Raw genomic sequence first — 17,751 nt, forward strand, 5'->3', positions numbered from 1 at the left:
TGTATATAATGTGAATAAAAAAAACTAATGTTGGCGGGCATAATGTGTTTTAACCTTTTCAAGAGCACACTTGATGTGTGCATATACACATATAGGCGATAGCCCTGTGTACAGCTGTAAACATTCCAACACCATTAAGTGAGTTTTTGCAAGTGACCTAAAATTAAAGGAAAATGTTTGTGCAGCATAGATTAAGGACATGGGACCTCTTTGCATAATACTGCTAGCCTGTATAAAATGCCCCTTTTAGAACAAGAAAAGAGACTTAGTGACCTGAGAACTGTTGTTCTTCTCAATAAAAAAACACTAACTCACTATAAGCAGAGGAGTGTTTATTTGACCTCAGTTACTGTGCAAAGGCCTCCACCGTGTGATTAATATCCAGTACTGACCAGGCCATTAGAAGCATGTAGAGTTATAACTTGAAGGGATATTCTCCTATTAAGATACTGTGCGTTCTCAACCCATCACGTTTGCCATTCATGCAGTTTACCGCTCAGTATCTCCTCATGTTGCTCTCCCCATAAATGTTTACGCTATATTCCATCAGTTTAGATTTGTGTGAGTGTTTCCTTCCAAAGACAACATGAGAGGAATATTATCTGATGGCTCAATCTGGTTGTTCCTCCTTTAAGAAAGATATGCAAATATACATGTGATACATTTGCAAAGGTTTACTATGAATAGAAAGTCATGTGATAGGATTTGCACTATTTTTCAGTTTGATGAATGTGAGAGCTTCCTTATTTAAGCAAATGTAGCTATCGCATACTATTCCTCATTTTCAAATGGATATATTGGAGTAAGAACTAGATGAAACCAGTTATAACGTGTGTACTGCTATTGTTTCCTTGTAGTTAGGTGAATGCGATAACCTCTTACTGTTTTTTTTATATTGTTGGATTACATCAATATTACCTTGTATCTCTGGAATTTGTATTTCCAAGGAACAAGGATGCATCACACCGCTCAGAGAGTGAAGTAAAATTAAAATACAAATGAAAGGATGACTTATTTGGGGATACATTGACTTTACAGCAGAGTGGTAGGGGTGTGTATACAGTATGACTAGTTTCAAAGGGGAACATGATAACTGTGTGGCGTCCTCTTGTTTCCAAAATATGTTACTACAGTACTAAATTACTACACAATCCTCCCCCAGGTAACTCATGTGCAACATTCAGACCACATGGCAAGTAAACTGCAATGTGATTGTAATACTTATAGATTATCAAATCAAAACGAGCAGTGAAGTGTTTCACAGGCCGACATCAAAAGAACAAAGAAAGCATACAATGCAGATACACACACATTTCTACATACATATGTATATATTTACAAACACATATGAATAAAGTCCGAACGAGGTCTGCAAACTACAATTAGCCTACAGATCTAACAGGGTGAAACTTTGTTTGTGACTTTCAGTTTTTTCTTTGAAGGCAACTGAAAACTGCCGGACTCGACCGCAGTGTTTTGGAGTGCCGCCCACTGCTACCGCCTGCTCATCTATCGCAGGCGAGGTGCAGTTCATCTCATGGTTGTGGTACCAAAGAACTAAGAAGCAGGGGAATGGGGAGTCCTCTTGTGGACAAATGTTGTAACTACAGGACTAAATGACAAAACACATTTGAGAAACAAACAGTGGTTTAAACAGTGGTAAATTGAGGTTGAGACCTTGCCATTTTCTCACTTTCTAGGGTGTCACGAAGTGAATATTGAGTCCCTGAGTCATGTCCAGGACAACTCTCATTCCTTGATTTTTCTGAGTGGTTCCTCCACCAGGCTTCCCTGTGTAGACGTGTACGTTTCAAGCAAATGAAGAAGTGGCATCACAGGCAGCCCAGATCTTTTTTTGATATCCATATTTCTTCACTTGCTGGCTGCTGACGGGCTGGTCCTGGGGCTCGTCTTCATTTTGGAACTAGCTGAGGTCAGAGCATAGAGCCCTGAGGACAGAGCATAGAACCTTGAGGTTAGAGCATAGCACCCTGAGGACAGAGCATAGAACCTTGAGGTTAGAGCATAGCACTCTGAGGACAGAGCATAGCACCCTGAGGACAGAGCCGAGAACCCTGAGGTCAGATAATCTATATTTCTTCACTTGCTAGCTGCAGAGAGGGTCGTCACGGCCACCTTGATGAGTTGTGATCAGAAACCACACGGGCAATGTATTGTGTCCCGCACCCAATTTGCAGCTGGGATATATGAGTATCTATATAGTATATGAGTATGAGCAAATAAAGATTGGTTCCCGCAAGACAGAGGCTAAAATGTGCGGGAACGTGCGAGCAGACGGGAAAGCAGGGGCATAAAAACAAAACTCATGTACACACACACACACACACACACACACACTATAAGCAGGGGGGTGGAGTTTAAGTCAGCGCCAAAAATGCTGAAATGCAAGACTAGAGACGAGGCGCTCTGAGTCCACTGCAGAGAAGCAGCAGGGCCATCTGCTGTTTGTAAGCACAAGTAGTGACAAAGCGCTTACAGCTGTGGATCAGTGCTAATAATCAAATAAGAAAAAAAGGGTCGGGCCTGGTCAGTACTTGGATGGGAGACCGTCTGGGAACAGGTGCTGTAAGCTTTTTTCACTCCTAATCACTAAACCTCCCAATTGCTCCAGTCTTTAAAAGCCCCTTTGGTAGGATAAGTTTTGGCTTACGGCCATACCACCCTGAACACGCCCGATCTCGTCTGATCTCGGAAGCTAAGCAGGGTCGGGCCTGGTCAGTACTTGGATGGGACACCGCCTGGGAATACCAGGTGCTGTAAGCTTTTTTTTACTCCTTTAAAAAAAAAGCACAGACTGATTTTCTTACTTTCAAGGGTGTCGCTAAGTGAGTTTTGAGTGGCTCCTCCATCAGGCTTCCCTGTGTAGACTTGGCTGAGGTCAAGGCATAGAACCTTGTGGTCAGAGCATTAACCCTGAAGTTAGAGCATAGACCCTGAGGTCAGAGCATAGAACCCTGAAGTTAGAGCATAGAAACTTTAGGTCAGAGCATAGAACCTTGAGTTCAGAGCATGGAACCTTGAGTTCAGAGCATAGAACCTTGAGTTCAGAGCATAGAACCCTGAGTTCAGAGCATAGAACCTTGAGTTCAGAGCATAGAACCCTGAGGTCAGAGCATAGAACCTTGAGTTCAGAGCATAGAACCCTGAGGTCAGAGCATAGAACCTTGAGTTCAGAGCATAGAACCCTGAGGTCAGAGCATAGAACCTTGAGTTCAGAGCATAGAACCCTGAGGTCAGAGCATAGAACCCTGAGGTCAGAGCATAGAACCTTGACGTCAGACCATAGAACCCTGAGTTCACGCCTCCCATTCATGCCCCACCACCCCAACACATTTCTAACAAAATAGTCCATGCTGAATTTTTATTGTAATAACATTTTGTGACTCCTCCATCCGTGCTTTTTCAAATAATAGAATAAAGAAAATTGTAATCCCTTTAAAGTAAACCAGATTGCTCCATCAGACAAAAACAAACCACAGCCTCACGAACTGGTAGTGAATTTTACAGCAAACTGTTCCTTTTATATCCTCGAAAGAATGTGACAGAGGATAAGCTATCAACATTTGTATTTCCTGGTTAGTGGACATGGGCCGTGAAAGGCCACTCCTACGACACATCTGCCTCACACATGGAAAAATAAACCAGTTTAACTCGCAGATACCGGTGGTACGAGGAAGGTTGGCTCCCTTGAAAAAGACATGGGCTAAAATAACATTTATATAATGTCTTTAGATGTTTGCACTCTGTTAATTGTAATGCAGCAAATCACAGAGACAAATCCCTTATGTGTTTACGTTTCTTGGCTATAAAACGATTAAACTAGCGGCTAAGTGCCATGGGTGAGTTCAGAGGAGACAGCTGTTGATTAGAGCGTGGGATAAATTATTGGTGTAGTCTGTAATCTTATTTTTGGTCCTTTCCAGCCACTGGACTGTCTGACAAGTAAAACATCTCACTTTTAAATGAGATCAGTAAATCCACCTTTTGTTCTGTTGACATACTGCCTCACCTAACTGATAGTGTATAGTTATCATGACAACATGGGGACAGCTCCTGCACTAATCAATATTCCATTAATATGATTACTTTTGTACGTTTAAGTGTCTCTTTAGCAGAAATAATTACCTGACTACTGTTTCACACCTATTCTCGATCTCCACACTGATAGTCATGCAGTTAACTACATTCTTACACGTTACCCCTGTATCTCACATGGATGTATAACGTTAAAGTCTCCTCATCAAATGCTTTCTTCTTCACTGGGCTCTGTCCATCATTTCTCACAAATGTACCTGTAAAGACAAACCAGAGAGGAGAGTTATGGTTTACTGAGATTGTGTTTCATTTAAATCCTGAGCTGACGTGACAAGAGGTATAAATAGCATTATTTACTGGAGTAAAAATGTCCGGAAAAACTGTAATCTTGGCTGCAGATGTTGTCAATTTCTCTCTGATTTTGGATCACAATGTGTGCTGTGTTTAGTTTTTGATCAATACACTTTTAATTAGATTACTATTCACAGTAAGCTACATACATTGTTAGAAACTGCAGGTTTATTTCCCTCCGTCTCTGCAAGAGGCACCAAGTAGTGGTTCAGTATACTTGTGAGGGCTATGATGGAGAACTGGATTCAATGACTTCAATAAATCTTTACAAAATCTTCTTCCACAAAATTGCTTTATTTGAAACACATTAAATGATGTAACTAAGACTACAAAATAACAAAAATAAAAATAATTCATTGACACTGAATTACCACAGTATGAATGCAAAAGATTACAAAATAATTTAGTTTTCAATACTTTTTCATAAAAGAAATAGAAAACAAAGCCTTAAAACTGTTTAGTTTCTGTAATAATTGGACTTTAGATCCCTTTAGACTCATGTAAAAGTGATACATGTTGTCCTATACTGTACATGCTTTGCAGTCCAGTGTAGATTGCATTTTATAAATCATACTGTATTCATTAATGATACTATTATTCTGACATGAGGGACATGTTCTAGTAAATACTGTTTTTGAAATGTTGACAGTAAATTAACAGGGCTCCTTGTCAGCCTTTGGGGCTCTCTCTCTCTTCCTGCATGATAGTTTCAATTTGTTTCCCCAAGCTGGAGAAACACGGTCGCTCCTCGAAGTCGTACGCCCAGCACTGCTTCATCAAGCAGTCCACCTAGAGTCACAGTAACAAAAGAAATGTCATAATGTACAAAGTAGAGAACTGTTGATATTTGTTGGGGTATACACAGTAGTTGTGTGACTAGTGACTAGTTCGGCGAGCTGATTATAAAAATAAAATGTTTAACATATGTATAATGGCCATACCTGAGAAGATTGTCAACAAACAAGGACAAATACTTTTTTGGGGATGTGTATTAATTTTGCACTTACATTGTCAGTGATGCAACTCAGAGACCACGATCAACTCATCAATGATGATTTACAATGAAATTATCCCAATAATACAGCATATTTGTTCTTGGGTTATGTGAATGCAGGAATGTGGCAAGGGGGAACATACCTTGGGAGGGCAGTTTGGAGGAGTCGGCAACCTCCAGTTGTTCTTCAGAATATTTTCCAGATGCATTGAAATTGATGGACTCTGCACATAGTGTCCAATCTCCTGCATGTATAGCTAAAACAGTGACAATAAGGAAACAATTTTAAATTGGGCAAAACCACAATGATGTTGCAATTTGATGAAACAATTCTTCATCATTTTAAAATATTGAAATATTGTCCATGCATGAATGTATCAACATTAAACCTTCTTACCCTTTTTGGGTTGTAGTTTGTGTCGCAGTAGCAGAAAAGCTCGTGAAGAACGACTCCAAAACTCCAGACATCTGACTTGTGTGAAAATCTGGATTCGTTGATGCACTCTGGAGCGTACCTGCATTAGATGAACAGTGTATGGTAAGGTGGACCTCTAGGAACTGAAAACTTAAATATAGGATATACATTGAGCAGGCGTTTAGCTTAGCTTAGTGCAAAGACTGGAAACGGGGAATCAGCAAGCCAACTTTTGCAGACTCATATTCAACAAACTGCTGGCTTGCATACAACCCTCCAAAGCTGCAGAAAGTCTGCTTTACCACTTTTAATCAAATCATATTTTAATTTTCAAACGTTAGTTACGCTACCAAAAGATGGGGCTCTCTCCAGGCTGCATAACTCTGTAATACTCCTTGTCAACAGAAATAATCTTGGTCAGCCCAAAATCAGCGATTTTCACCAGCGATTCACTGGCCACAAGGATATTTCTGGCTGCGAGGTCTCGATGCACATAACGCAAGGTCTGCAGGTACTCCATCCCCTGTGAAAATTCAAAACAATAATAGAGAAGAAAACTAAATAAATGCTGTCCCTTCTATTTTATGCTGTGCAATAAACATTTGTTACTATCTTACAGGTAGTGAAAATTAAGTTGATTAATGGATTCACAAGATAATCATCCTGCAGAGAGCCGTGGCTTTGACCCTTAAATTCCTTACTGTTGGTTTGAATGTTATGTTTGTAAAGCATGAAAGGTGGTTCAGATTCCTTTTTACAACATTCCTGTCGGAAAATTACCAAAGCAATTTTCAGTTCTTTCAGGATACAGTCAAATTACTAGGTTTCTGCAGGGATTTCTGGTGCACTGTTCCAGGAGGAATGACCTTTACATTTACTATAGGACTAGGAAAAAGTGTGAATTCAAAACACTTATTGAGACATCCACATTTTCTAGCAATAGCAACATTAGATTGTATACATGCTTACAAAAGGACTCAAAATCACAATACTTGAATGATCACTGTAAAAGTTGCAAGATTTTGTCAGCCAAGTATTAATCACAGATCCAATTAAAACATAGTTTACTTTACATTTTGTGATGACATGACCTCATATCTGACTCTTACCTTACAGATCTGAGAGGCAAAACGCAGCATCTGCCTGGTGTCGACATCTTGGTAACTCTCTAAGTAACCAATAAGGTTGCCGTATGGCAGGTACTCCATCACCAAACTCATACTGAGGCGACCTGTGATAAGGAAAACATTAAACATTTAAATCAAATTGAGAAGTTGAAAATGTTCCTCGCTTTGGTCGCGGCTTGTCATTCCGGGGTGATGGTGAGTCCTGCAGCCAGACCAGTTGAAGCACTGCCCCAGACCACATGCATGTTCTTACTAGAGTTATGTCCTTCTCAACTGTGACAAAATGGAGAAGGGATGGTGATGTTCATATGTGCCCATGTGTATGATGTGACTCTTTGCGGTAACACAGTAAAAAATGTGGCTCTTAGTCTCTGACTGCTTGGCCACCCCTGCTCTAAAGGTATACAAAATAAATAAATAAATAAGTTCACCCAACAACAGTATTTTGTTATTTTGTTGTTTTATCTTTGGTGCAAAACTAGACTCAAGTTCTGAGCTGGTTTTATTTTTGTAATAACCCTAAAATTCCCCTGAAATTAAACTGACAAACATATCTATTGGCACCGAGTTCATGATAAAAGATCAGTATTTTAATTTGTTATTGATTATGGGGTATCACAGTTTGCATATATGTGTAGCATCGGTGGCAAATATTCAAACTAAGAAACAAAATTGTATGAGGAATACAAAGTTGCAACAAATTCAGTTTGATTGCATTGTTTTCTACTGGAGTGTTTTAACTGGCCACAATCAATAGATATTTTAAATCTTAGCAGTCAAACATCATTTTTATTTTACTTAAGTTGATTATTTTTAGTACATTGTGTGCTATGCGTGTTTTTATTACCTGTGCTGTAGCAGACTCCCTTGTATTTGACAATATAGTCACACTGAAAAAAGCTGAGGATGTCGACCTCCTTCCTGAAGTCCTCCATGGTTGACTTTTTGTTCGGCTGCATCTTTTTCACAGCAACCAGCTCACCAGTGTTATCGCCCAGTGGATCATAACGGCAAAGTTCAACGCAGCCAAAGTTTCCCTGAAAAAGTTTTAAATCACTGGCTTTGTCCTTGGCATTCCTTTAGAGCCGTTCATTAAATCTACTTCACACTTTGCAGATTTATTGTTAAGGACCGAAGGGGGTGCAGTGTTGAATTGTTTTGAACTCGACACACATTCAATATGAATACACTTTGAATACACATGTGGTAGTGCTCTATGTAGCTTCTGGGCTCTGCGGAGACGAGCATTGTCATCTCCACCATGCCGTGGCTAATTGACTGAAGTTCACTTTTGCTGCTGTATGCTGGATATACTAACTTCCCTGGAGTGAACGAGCATGGTTCTCGACAACGCTGCAAGAAGCACATCTGGGATCGAAGCAATGCTCCAGATGCTCCGAATCAGCACGCTTTCCGAACTGCAACAACGCATGAAGCAATACCAGGAGCCAAGCAATCAACAAGTGGCAGGCCGTCAGGGCCTGCTAAGCCTTCTTGTTCATGGAAATATGAACAAGCTTCCGCATGTAGAAAATCCACAGCCCGCCACTGCAATCAATGTGTTCTAAAGTGGAACATGCTTCGAATGGCCACACCCTCAAAGGTCATCGCACTAGTCTAACTCTAAAGAATGTCTGTCTGCCTGTCCGTCGTTTATCTTGAGAACCATGCATGCAATCTACTTCACACTTTGTGGATGTATTGCTTTGTTTTGCGTGACAGTACAGCTACTAAACTCTCAATAAATGTAGTGGTTGATGTGAATCATTGCTAGATTTGGTCTTTTTAGGCCATGCAATTTAAATTGTGTAGCTCAGGGGGATGAGTGGTCGTCCTGAAACCGCAAGGTACCCGGCTCGATCCCCAGTCCCCCCATAGCTCACATGTCAAAGTGTCCCTGAGCAAGACACCCAACCCCTGGGCGCCTCAAAGGGCTGCCCACTGCTCCCTAACCAGGGATGGGTCAAATGCAGAGAAGAATTTCCCCAAGGGGACTAATAAAGTGCATGTTTCTTTTCTTTCTTTTATCATGGACATACAGGCAATGGCCTCATCAGATCTTCTCATATCATAACTTCATGTAAGTGCACTGATTGACCTAAAGGGGTCTGCATTATGAATATTATGGTCTTCTTTTTGTTCTGGTGCTGCAGACTTACTTTCCCCAGAGAGCACATAAAGCGAAGGTGTCTCTCCTCAAACAATATCTGCTCCGGTTGAGCAGAGGTTGAGGTTCTCCGCACAAGGGTTGCGATGGGCTCAGTGGCATGAAGTGTAACATAGTCTGCCATGAAACAAGAAAACACATCAGTAATATTTTAGTTTTTCTTATGTAATTGAATAGCCTAATTCCCTAAAAACACTATCCATTTGTTAAAGGATCAAAGGAAACCTAAAGTTTAATCTGGGTCAGGTGAGAATTTATAAATTCGGTATTTTATTAACATTTTAAGATATGTGGATGATACTGGCCATATTCATTAACAGTTAAGTAGTGATACACATGATTACCTGAAGTGATCAGACTGTTGAGTTGTCGGATGATACTACGACAGGAGGGTCTGAAGTCTGCCTGGTAGTCCATACACTGATTGACAAGATCGGCGAGCTCTGTCCACTGGGAGGGAGGCAGCTGCTGGAAGCTCTCATAAAACTGCCGCTTCTGCAGAAAACACATGAGTAGCTCACATCATTCACTTGTCTGTTTGCCCAAAAGCTTAGATAGTGAACTGCATGTATGCAATTGATATCTTTCACAGGTTTAATCCCATAAGCAATTCACACCTTCAATGCATTTTTCTTTTTTTTTTAACTAGTACTGGTCACTTAGACTCACAAGCAGTTGTTTATTTAATGGACAGTACTTTGACAACCTGCTACCCTACCAGTTTGTTTGACTAATCAGGAAAGAAGTGGGAGTACCTTGTCCAAGTCCCACCCTCGCAGCGGAGTGTTCCCACTGTTGAAGATTTCCCACACAGTGGCACCAAAGCTCCACTTATCACAATTCAGAGTCAGTTTGTCTGGGGCATCCAGCAGCTCAGGGGCCACCCAGGGGATCCTGTCCAGAATCACTAAACAAACGCACACAGAAATATTCACACACACATGAAGAATGCACAAGGACGAGTCTTATTTATTTGTTGAGTGTTACTGAATTTATCTTTATGTACAACATTACATCAGGTATCTCTTTACTCTTCATACTCTTATATACATATTTTTACTAGAAATAGACCTGATGGTGTCAGACATGGTTACACGGAAATAAAAATAAAAACCTCCTTGATTTACCATCCTTGCCCAGCATGGGGACACTGATGCCCGGGTCGCTCAGCTTGATGAAAGGAGAACTGCCCTGTGATGGGTCAGCTTCTCTGGCCAGCAACAGATTTTTGGCGCAAATATTTCCATGAACAATGTTCTTTTCTTCCTGCAAGAAAGTTACACGTTGATGTTGACTCATTTACATGTAACTGCATTTGCATTACCTTTGTAGGATCTGGTATTAATACCCTAAATCAGATACTTTATCTTACCAGAAAGTTGAGGGCAGACGCGAGCTGTTTGGCTACGTCAAGTTTCCAGCTCACTGACACAGATATCTTTCTCTTCAAGTAAAGGTCAAGGGCGCCGCACTCAACAAACTCCTGCACCATGATGTCTGTAACGCACAGTCAGGTTTGTTTCCACAGCTGTACTTCAAACTAAACACAGGGTCATAAATGCTCACCCACAGACAAGCGACTGAGTCGGAGTCAAATGAGGATTTCATCTGAAGTTTATTATGTTGCTCAAAATGAAGAAAATTATTTATTGTTTCCATGAATTTATTTTTGGCAGATCAGGAACAAAGCTTGCAAATGCTTTCTAACTGAGCCAAAGTTAACCAAATACAATCTGAATTCCCTCTTACTTTGTACCTCTATATTTACATTATTCACAGACCATTAATACATCTGGAAAACATAAAGAACATTAGCAAATTAACTGAATAAAGCAAATAAAGGGATAATGTGGAAGGACCTGCAGTTTGGTTTTAACTTACTTTTGACTCCATGAACACTAACACCATAGACAAGGAGGAGGTGTTTGTGTGAAATCTGACTCATCAAGCTAGCAGCTTCAAAGAATGACTGAGAATAAAAAAAAACAGCATGTGTAAGATGACAAACATAATTATTTATAATTCACAAAAATACTTATTAACAATAATGTATTTTAATCTGAAGAAACCCACCTCCCAGCAGTTTTTATGCATAACATCGAGCTCTTTTAGGAAAACAGGTGTCACGTATTTCTCCCCATCGCGAATGTCTGTTTTGTAGCCTTTGAAGTTTCGGGTAAAGGATCCCTGTCCAAGGCTGTCACCCTAAAAACACACACAAACATACAGAAACTGCATTAAGAAATAGATCAATCATAAATAACTTGAAGTACCTTTCATTAAAAGTACTTTATGTTAAAGGTTATTTAATAACAGGCCTGTTTCAATTGGAGTGTCTACACACTCACACATTCCAGGTCTTGATATTTGATCATGTGAAATTGGATGTGATTGAATTTGTTTCTTTCAGGTGGTGGAGACCCTTGAGCTTCTACAGAGCTGCTGTGGCGTATGATGATCAGATTAGTGAGCTCTGTTGGAACGGCAGAAAACATGTTCATTGTTATCTAGTCTGTAAAGGTTGGAACTCTTAAGGCACATATCTCAGTTCAAGAAAAAAACAAAAAAAAGTGTTAAATTGATGCAGAATTTACATTTGTTTTTAACACAGAATGTTAGTGGTGTATATTTGGTAATTTGATCATATCTTGGAAAACACACCTTTGTGTTGGGGTGGACAGCAGCGGGCCAACTTGACAGGCACTTCAGCGAGTAGAAGCTTGTTTTGTTGGTAATAGCTGGTGAGTTCTTTCAAGCTGGTAAAGGATTTTTGGACTCCAGGGAGATTGTAGCACTCATTCTTAATAATGAGACAGTCTTTATAGTCAAGTCCAAGTGGAGTCTGCAGAAATATAAATGTTACATCAGACCTTCTTTGCTGAAGAGGTTGTTATAACAGCATTATTGAGCAGACTTCAAAAAGAGTGCAAAAGTGGTTAGTGTAAACATTTTAGTGGGAGAACATAATAATTACTTTTGCAGACATTCGAGTATGCAGAAAGTTATTTTTGTATGTGTCATGGTACAAAACTTGTCACGTACTGAATAGTTAAAAGGCATCAGAACATTGTCAACAGATCTATGAAATACTAAAAACATGTATAGACATTACGAGTAAATTACCTATATACTTACTTTTAGTATAAATTAGTCTTGTTCTACGTCTACTATGTTACTTCAACAAGAATCTTTACCTGAACACAAACAGTGAGGAAGAAGTTGTCATAGTTCTTGGGACTCTGCCGGAGAAGGAATGTCCCGTCTTTAAATCCTGACTTTTTCAACTTGTTGACTGCAAACTCTGATCTGATAAAACAGGATACAAGGGGCATATCTCAAAGTGCGTGTAAATAGTGGTATTTGATTCAGTATTTTTCTAAATGACTCACGTGATTGGGCCATGACAGTGGTTTTTGATCCCCTCCAGAACACTTAGAGGGGCAATGTTTTGACAGAAGTAGTGACTAGAGTCTGTGGTCAGTCTGAAGTAGCCATCAACAAGAGACACAAATGAAAGTGCTTCTTTGAGACTGTGGAAGTTGGCTTCCTGTTGTGGAAATACATACAAAAAAATAGACTTATTCTTTTGTATCAACATCTGAAGAAAAACATACAGTTAACAGAGACTAATAATTGGGGAAGTGTTGAATGTAAAATATGTCCTTTACCAAGCATCTGTCGTCTTTACGGGTTATTGTCACAATCCTTCTGTCTTGGGGAACTTGCTCATGGCATACCCTCTTTATACCAATGTCGACGATTTCTTTAAAATCACAGAAGGTATGCCACTCCAAAAAAAACAAAGAAAAAGATTATTCAACAACATTTCCTAAATTGAGTTTTGTAACTTAGTTGGACCACGCCCCGAGCACTATTAACCCCAGACTTCACGATCAACCCATGCACATTCGCGGCGCACCACCTCATCAGGTCAACGTCACAGCCCCCCTGCCTTTACCGTAGCTCCTCGTTAACAAAGCCAACCGTTTACCATAAGAATCGATCACGGCATGTCCCCCATCCGCCTTGCAGGCCAAGGAGCCCGGTCACCTAAGGCAGACGTCACCATGGCCTTCAAAGTCCTTCCCACCCACCCCGACTGTTGATAACTTTTCGATTTCCTTTGGAAGGGTGCGTATTATTCTGCCATGCGTCTGTCCTTCGGGTACAAGAGCACTCTGCACACTGCAAATGTCCATAAACTCCCGTACGTCATACATCTCTTAGACGACTTCCTCACTGTCACACTACCTTCCTCAACCCGCGGTCTACACTCTCTGACTTCTGCATTGAAGCTATCTTTTGGGGACTCTGCAGTATCGAAGCTTCCAAAGAGAGAGCCCCCACGCAAGAGTCTCCACTCCCCCAGTTCCCACCAGCCACCGGACATCATGGTCAGGCAGATTCGTGTTTAAATGGGGGAGCATGCAGGTCATCTGTTGGAATGAGAGACTAAGGCTTTGTTTAAACTCACTCGTGGCACAGTAGCATGAAAGCTCAACGCACTATTTGTTGCATTATTCTCTGAAATACCAGTGGGCATGTACTGTGAAAACGCAGAAGGATAATGAGTGTAACCGGCAAAATTCCATAAACCAACCTCTGCAATGCAGTAGAGGAATTATAATTAACTGGAAACTGAGTTAGTATAAACAAAACTTTAAGCCCCGAATGGACCTATATAGGTCCTTTTTTAAAATTTTGATTAAACTGTGTAAAACATTACAATAATCATGAACAAATATATTGATGCTACACATCAAATTAAACAAGAGAACCTGGGCTACCATAATTAGTCAGCCATTTCAACACAACTCAAACACCAACGAAAATAATTAATAAAATAAAATAGTTATAATTTTGTCACGAGTTAGCCCACTCTGCATGTTTCCGGAACTAGCAGCCCGTAGCTTGGTGCTATCAGAAAAAGACAGATAGCAAAAAGCAAGACAATTCCACACAGATTCCAAATCTATTCACCAAATCCCTCTGCTGCAAAGCGTCACTGAGATATGAACCAAAGAACACAGCAACATAAATCGCTGAGTCAGCAAATTTTGAAAAAAAATTGAGAAAATAGCAAATATAAGAAAAAATGCATTTCCCTCAGTAAATCCCCACTAATACAAGTTTATTGAACATCATAAGTCATATACAAGTGAAATATAAGGTTTGCTACATGAAAAAATTCAAATGTCACAGATGCGCGAAAATATGCGCAAATGTGCCGAAATGCAAATTTTGCATTCTCGCCTGAATTCTCTCTGTACTTTACCCAATCTGACTTTGTTCTGCTTCACTTTTTCAAGTGAAAACAGTGCAGAGAGACTGTTCACATATTGTGCTATGATTTGGGAGAGATTCAGGGCTTAGTGAAGCATCATTTCAAGGAGATAATCATCCTAAAAGTGCTTTTTTCTATAGGCGGACCTGGAACTTTTATTTTGTCTGTGTTTCAATCTTTATTTACTCTTAGCCAGCAACATATATACTAATATTTACACATCTGACCAAAAGCTCACAAGGGTTGCCTTTATTATAACACCAAAATTATTCAAATAGCCCTTGTGGTTGCAGAGATACACCCTTTTTAGTTTGGGTATGCAATTTCGAGCTAAATCCTAAAAAATGCCTTGGGATTTAACGGGGCTTATAGTGTTAACTAACCACGATGCCTCCTTACCACCCCATCCTAACTTAAACTTGTTCTTACCTGGGTACCATCGGGATCACAACTTCCACTCGTTTCAATTCCACTTTCCCAAGTGACCTTTACGAGAGAGAAAGTTGACTGTGAATGGTAGGAAGATGGATTCACTTGGAAGGTTTCGCTTCCCAGAGAGGGCACGATGCCAGCCAGTTCGATCAGGTACTTCAGCTTCAAGCTGCACTCATCTACCGAGCAGTTGCCAAGCTTCTTTAAGAAACGTTTTAGGGTGTTTCGGATTCGATACCGGTCCAGGCGGTTTCGTCTCTGGATGTCATGGCGATGTGCCATAGGAAGGCATGATTTGTAGCTGAAAGATGAAGAGAATAATTATATTGTAATGACTGCAAACTACAACAAATGCAACACATAATTTGATTTGAAATGTATGAAAGTCATTATGTTTCTGAAAGAGAAAAAGTGTATTCTATAAAGGTTGTAAACTTGAAATGGTGGTTTTGGTTTATGCAAAACTAAGCATTCTCCAAATGTCAATACCTGACAGTCTTGCAGAGCTCTCTTAGATTCTGATGGCGCTCTTTAGCCATTCTCCACAAGTCCAGCACAGCAAGGCCAAGGCATTCCTCAAGAGCACTCAAAGGTGGACACACTCCTGCCACACTCGCAATAAAGTCACTTCGCAACTATGTAGCAAAAAAAAGCAGTGATGAGATCTTAATATTGGCCTATACATGAAACCATTTCTGTCATTTACTGTTTGATCCTTCCATATTATTATTTTGCTGCACCGTATACAGGTATACATTTGTGTACTTTCACTATTTGTAAGGCATTTCAGGAGGATGTCTTCAATATTATGCCAGTGTCTCAAATTTAATGTGAAGATTTGTTTAACCAACATATTGATAAATGTCAATTAGATGAAGAATTACATAATACTAAGAATATTGGTGGCATACAACCCAATAATTACAAATACTGATTTATATCTACATTGTACTAGTTTAATACAATATACCATGAATGATGTATCTCGGAAAGTCAGTGGGAAAAATGTTTTGCCTTTTTTTATACTTAACCTGAGTAAAGAGATAATCAATGACACTGCAGTCAAGCACTGGACTGATTCTGTCTCTGGTCAAACTGTAGCGGTATGATGTTCCTGGTCCTTGTCCAAACCAGTTTCCAAAGAAAAACCTGTAAACCAAAGATATGTCCATTGCACAGCATAAAATGACATTATTACAAACCACTGAGTTAACTTCTTAAAATATACATATTGACTTTTCCACTTACATTAGGTATGCTGGTTTGAACGTGATACATAAAATACCTTAACATAAGTGTGTTCTACACTAAATTCTGAAGTTAATGAACATGATGCTTCAGTCATGTTTCACCTACCTGACACGAAAGTGAACTTGTAAGTTTTCTTCTGTGTTGAACATGTGCGATGGAGGATACCAAAATGAGAGATCGGGAGATGCCAAACCAAAAACACTTTGGTACACTGGTAAGATTCCTGGTGAAAGAGATCACATATATCATCATAGACCAGTCGATGATATAATGCATTGCAATTATTATTTTTGCACAGTTTTGTGGCAAGAAGCCTTTTTGTCAGACTTATGTTTTGCTTAAACTCTTACCACATTTTTTGCCTGCTTGGATGCAGACATTTTCAGCAGAGATTTGGCCAGATGAAATGTGTATTGTTGTTGCATCCTTTGTGGCTGGTAGGAAGTAGAGGTGTACTTGTAAACTTGGATTATTGCTAGAACTGGACCTCTGGCTGCCTCCCCGGTCTCTGATTACCAGAGGGGCTGACTCCTCCTCACTGAGATCCATGGGTACTGCTGAGGACCAAATCAAAGTGTTTTCTTATTATTATCATTATATATATATATATACCTTGGGTTCCTTGAGAGGCAATGGTAAGTCATCGTAGTTATTGTCTGCCTTCAGTCCAGAAAACAAAGACAGTCAAAAACACAGACTTAAACTTAAAACACAACCTGATGTTGAGAGCGATGTTCTTTACTCATTGAGTGATTCATTTAATCATCATTTAGCTACGACAGGTTTGCTGAACTGATCCAAATTCACACAATTTTTGTTGTATGACTTGCATGGTCCGAAGTTACTGAGATAACAAAATGTGATTCAGTCATGTTCCCCACCCACAATTTACGAGCAAGCCTAAAAAAAACTAATCACAAAATGACTCTCATGGTATGTCTCATAATGTTTCCAGTATGTAATACTGGTATAACTATACAACTTTGTACATTGGTATACTAAAGTTTGTGTATTATCACATGTGGAGAATTCCCATGACTTAAACATTTTGTTGTGGGGATTCCCGTTGTATCACGAAAGCGTTCGGCTGTAGCAGAATCAGGAAGACAGTAAACTATATAATACTCTTTAATATTACACAATAGGGTTTCACATTTTCATAACTGGCTTTCAAATACTTTACTTTGATATTAATTCAGTTCTGATTACTTTAATTTGGCAAATATTTAACACAAGCAAAGTTTACATATGAATGATCAAAACCCTTTATTAAACATTTGTATAATAGCCGGTAGTAGCTGAATATAAGTTAAAAGAAAACATAGCTGCAGACGAAGCTAAAATATAGAAGCACATTCTCTACAGTGCATTGTGGGTCTTGGATATGAAACTGACATTTCTTCACACGACAAACCAGCTTTAAACGTATATATTATATAACAATATTAAGTGTTATTGAAGGTATTTTTAATGTTACCTTTTACATTTGTACAGCAAACGTCCTCACGTTGATCATTCGTTGCTGTAAAACAGGGCTTTCTTCTTTTACTTCTCTGTTTGTGCTGTATGTATGTGTGTTTGCGTCTGACAGGAAGTTCAATAGGATTTCCTGATTCACATAAGCTCATAAGTTTCTTGTCATCTCTGCCGAGCCAGTTTCGTCCCACTTGTTAC

At 39.6% G+C, this 17,751-nt stretch overlaps 1 protein-coding gene across 1 annotated transcript; it reads right to left on the bottom strand.

Moving 5' to 3' along the window:
• Window positions 1-4,688: 4,688 nt before the first annotated feature.
• jak3 (Janus kinase 3 (a protein tyrosine kinase, leukocyte)) lies at window positions 4,689-16,626 on the bottom strand (the record flags this gene model as incomplete). Its single annotated transcript, XM_079220542.1, has 23 exons — window positions 4,689-5,196; window positions 5,545-5,658; window positions 5,799-5,916; window positions 6,167-6,339; window positions 6,926-7,047; window positions 7,791-7,980; window positions 9,103-9,227; window positions 9,455-9,605; window positions 9,866-10,017; window positions 10,238-10,376; window positions 10,483-10,607; window positions 10,992-11,079; window positions 11,184-11,315; window positions 11,459-11,583; window positions 11,772-11,952; window positions 12,305-12,416; window positions 12,500-12,657; window positions 12,779-12,898; window positions 14,824-15,127; window positions 15,316-15,461; window positions 15,858-15,975; window positions 16,183-16,300; window positions 16,428-16,626. 23 exons carry the CDS (start codon window positions 16,624-16,626, stop codon window positions 5,077-5,079), a joined length of 3,330 nt encoding a protein of 1,109 aa, XP_079076668.1. The 3' UTR covers window positions 4,689-5,076.
• Between the last annotated feature and the right edge of the window lie 1,125 nt (window positions 16,627-17,751).

Source organism: Taurulus bubalis, assembly GCF_910589615.1.
Source record: "Taurulus bubalis genome assembly, chromosome: 7".
In the NCBI taxonomy this organism is placed as follows: Eukaryota; Metazoa; Chordata; class Actinopteri; order Perciformes; family Cottidae; genus Taurulus; species Taurulus bubalis.